The sequence below is a fragment of the Lucilia sericata genome, unplaced genomic scaffold (genome assembly GCF_015586225.1).
Source record: "Lucilia sericata isolate MDLA Ls3-8-SP2 unplaced genomic scaffold, ASM1558622v1 Contig001041F_arrow, whole genome shotgun sequence".
Classification (NCBI taxonomy): domain Eukaryota; kingdom Metazoa; phylum Arthropoda; class Insecta; order Diptera; family Calliphoridae; genus Lucilia; species Lucilia sericata.
Genome location: NW_023995021.1, coordinates 120,001 through 121,260, shown reverse-complemented (window position 1 = coordinate 121,260; position 1,260 = coordinate 120,001). Strand labels below are relative to the sequence as shown.

The following is a 1,260-nucleotide window of genomic DNA, read 5'->3' as shown; positions in this document are numbered from 1 at the left end:
CTAGTTCAGTTCTAGTTCCAGTTCAGTTCTAGTTCAGTCGTGGTTCAGTTCCAGTTCAGTTCTAGTTCAGTCGTAGTTCAGTTCTAGTTCAGTTGTAGTTAAGTTTTAGTTCAGTTCTAGTTCAGTTCTAGTTCAGTTCTAATTCAGTTCTAGTTCAGTTCAGTTCTAGTTCAGTTAATTATAGTCTATTGAATAAACTACTGTTTAGTTTATTGATTAGAGTAATGTCATTTCTAATGAATAGACTATTGACTGAGAATGCAATAATAAATTCATCTAGCTGAATAGGTAGGTATTAAGAAAATTAACAAATTTCTAAAGAATTTTATGGATAAAGTATAAATTGAATATGAATTCAGCTTGCTGAATATAATGATTTTATGGAAATTAGTAGTTTCCATAAAGCCAACATCTAAATTCATGCAAAATTTTTCAAATTCAGCTAGCTGAATAGGAAGTATGAATGGAAAATTTAGTTTTCTTATGACAATAATTAAATTTTTGCATAAATTCGTCAATTCAGCTAGCTGAATAGGAAGATTTATAGAATATGATTTATGTATTTTAAGTTTTTGGATAATTTTCTTTATTATAAGTCATCTTACATAAAATGTACAAAAAACGCAGGGAAAGCACAACACAAAAACTTTAAATAAAACAAATTAGCCAAAATTAAAATAAAAACTTAAAAAAGCTAATAGTACAGCAATTATATCCAGCCATAGTCATATTTTTTCCTCCTCCCTTATAATTTAATATTCTCCATTTCTTGCGAAAGATTCAATTCCTCCTCCAATATTTGTTCAAAATCTATGACAATTTTCGTTTTTTTGGGTATATAACGTTGACATTCTATTTTCGCTTTAGAGAACATTAAACGTGCCGCCCGATATATGGGTTTATTGGCATATTTATCTGACATATAATAGATTTTCGTAATGCCCGATTGTACTATAAGTTTAGCGCATTCATTGCAGGGAAAAAGCGTTGTATAGAGGCGGGTATTTTTGAGATTGGCACAATTTTTATTGAGTATAGCATTTGCCTCGGCATGGACCACAAACATTTTCTTATCGTTAATCGGATCAAAATCCTCTACTATGTCCTTAATATCGTTGGCTTTATACCAGGGAAATTCATCATCTTCACAGCTTTTGGGAAAACCATTGTACCCGATGGCTACTATGCGATTATCTTCATTTACTATTACGGCTCCTACTTGTGTAACGGGGGTCTTTGCTGCGTTGTGAGGATAGAACG

The 1,260-nt window shown here is 31.5% G+C and overlaps 1 protein-coding gene across 1 annotated transcript in view; it reads right to left on the bottom strand.

The window, feature by feature from the left end:
• Positions 1-570: 570 nt before the first annotated feature.
• The window catches only part of LOC119609702 (probable deoxycytidylate deaminase), an 812-nt gene continuing 122 nt past the window's right edge, over positions 571-1,260 (bottom strand). The window contains 2 exon segments of the mRNA XM_037964579.1: positions 571-1,231; positions 1,233-1,260. The exon segment at positions 1,233-1,260 is cut by the window's right edge and continues 122 nt beyond it. Of these exon segments, the coding sequence (XP_037820507.1) occupies positions 746-1,231; positions 1,233-1,260 (514 nt within the window). The 3' untranslated portion in view covers positions 571-745.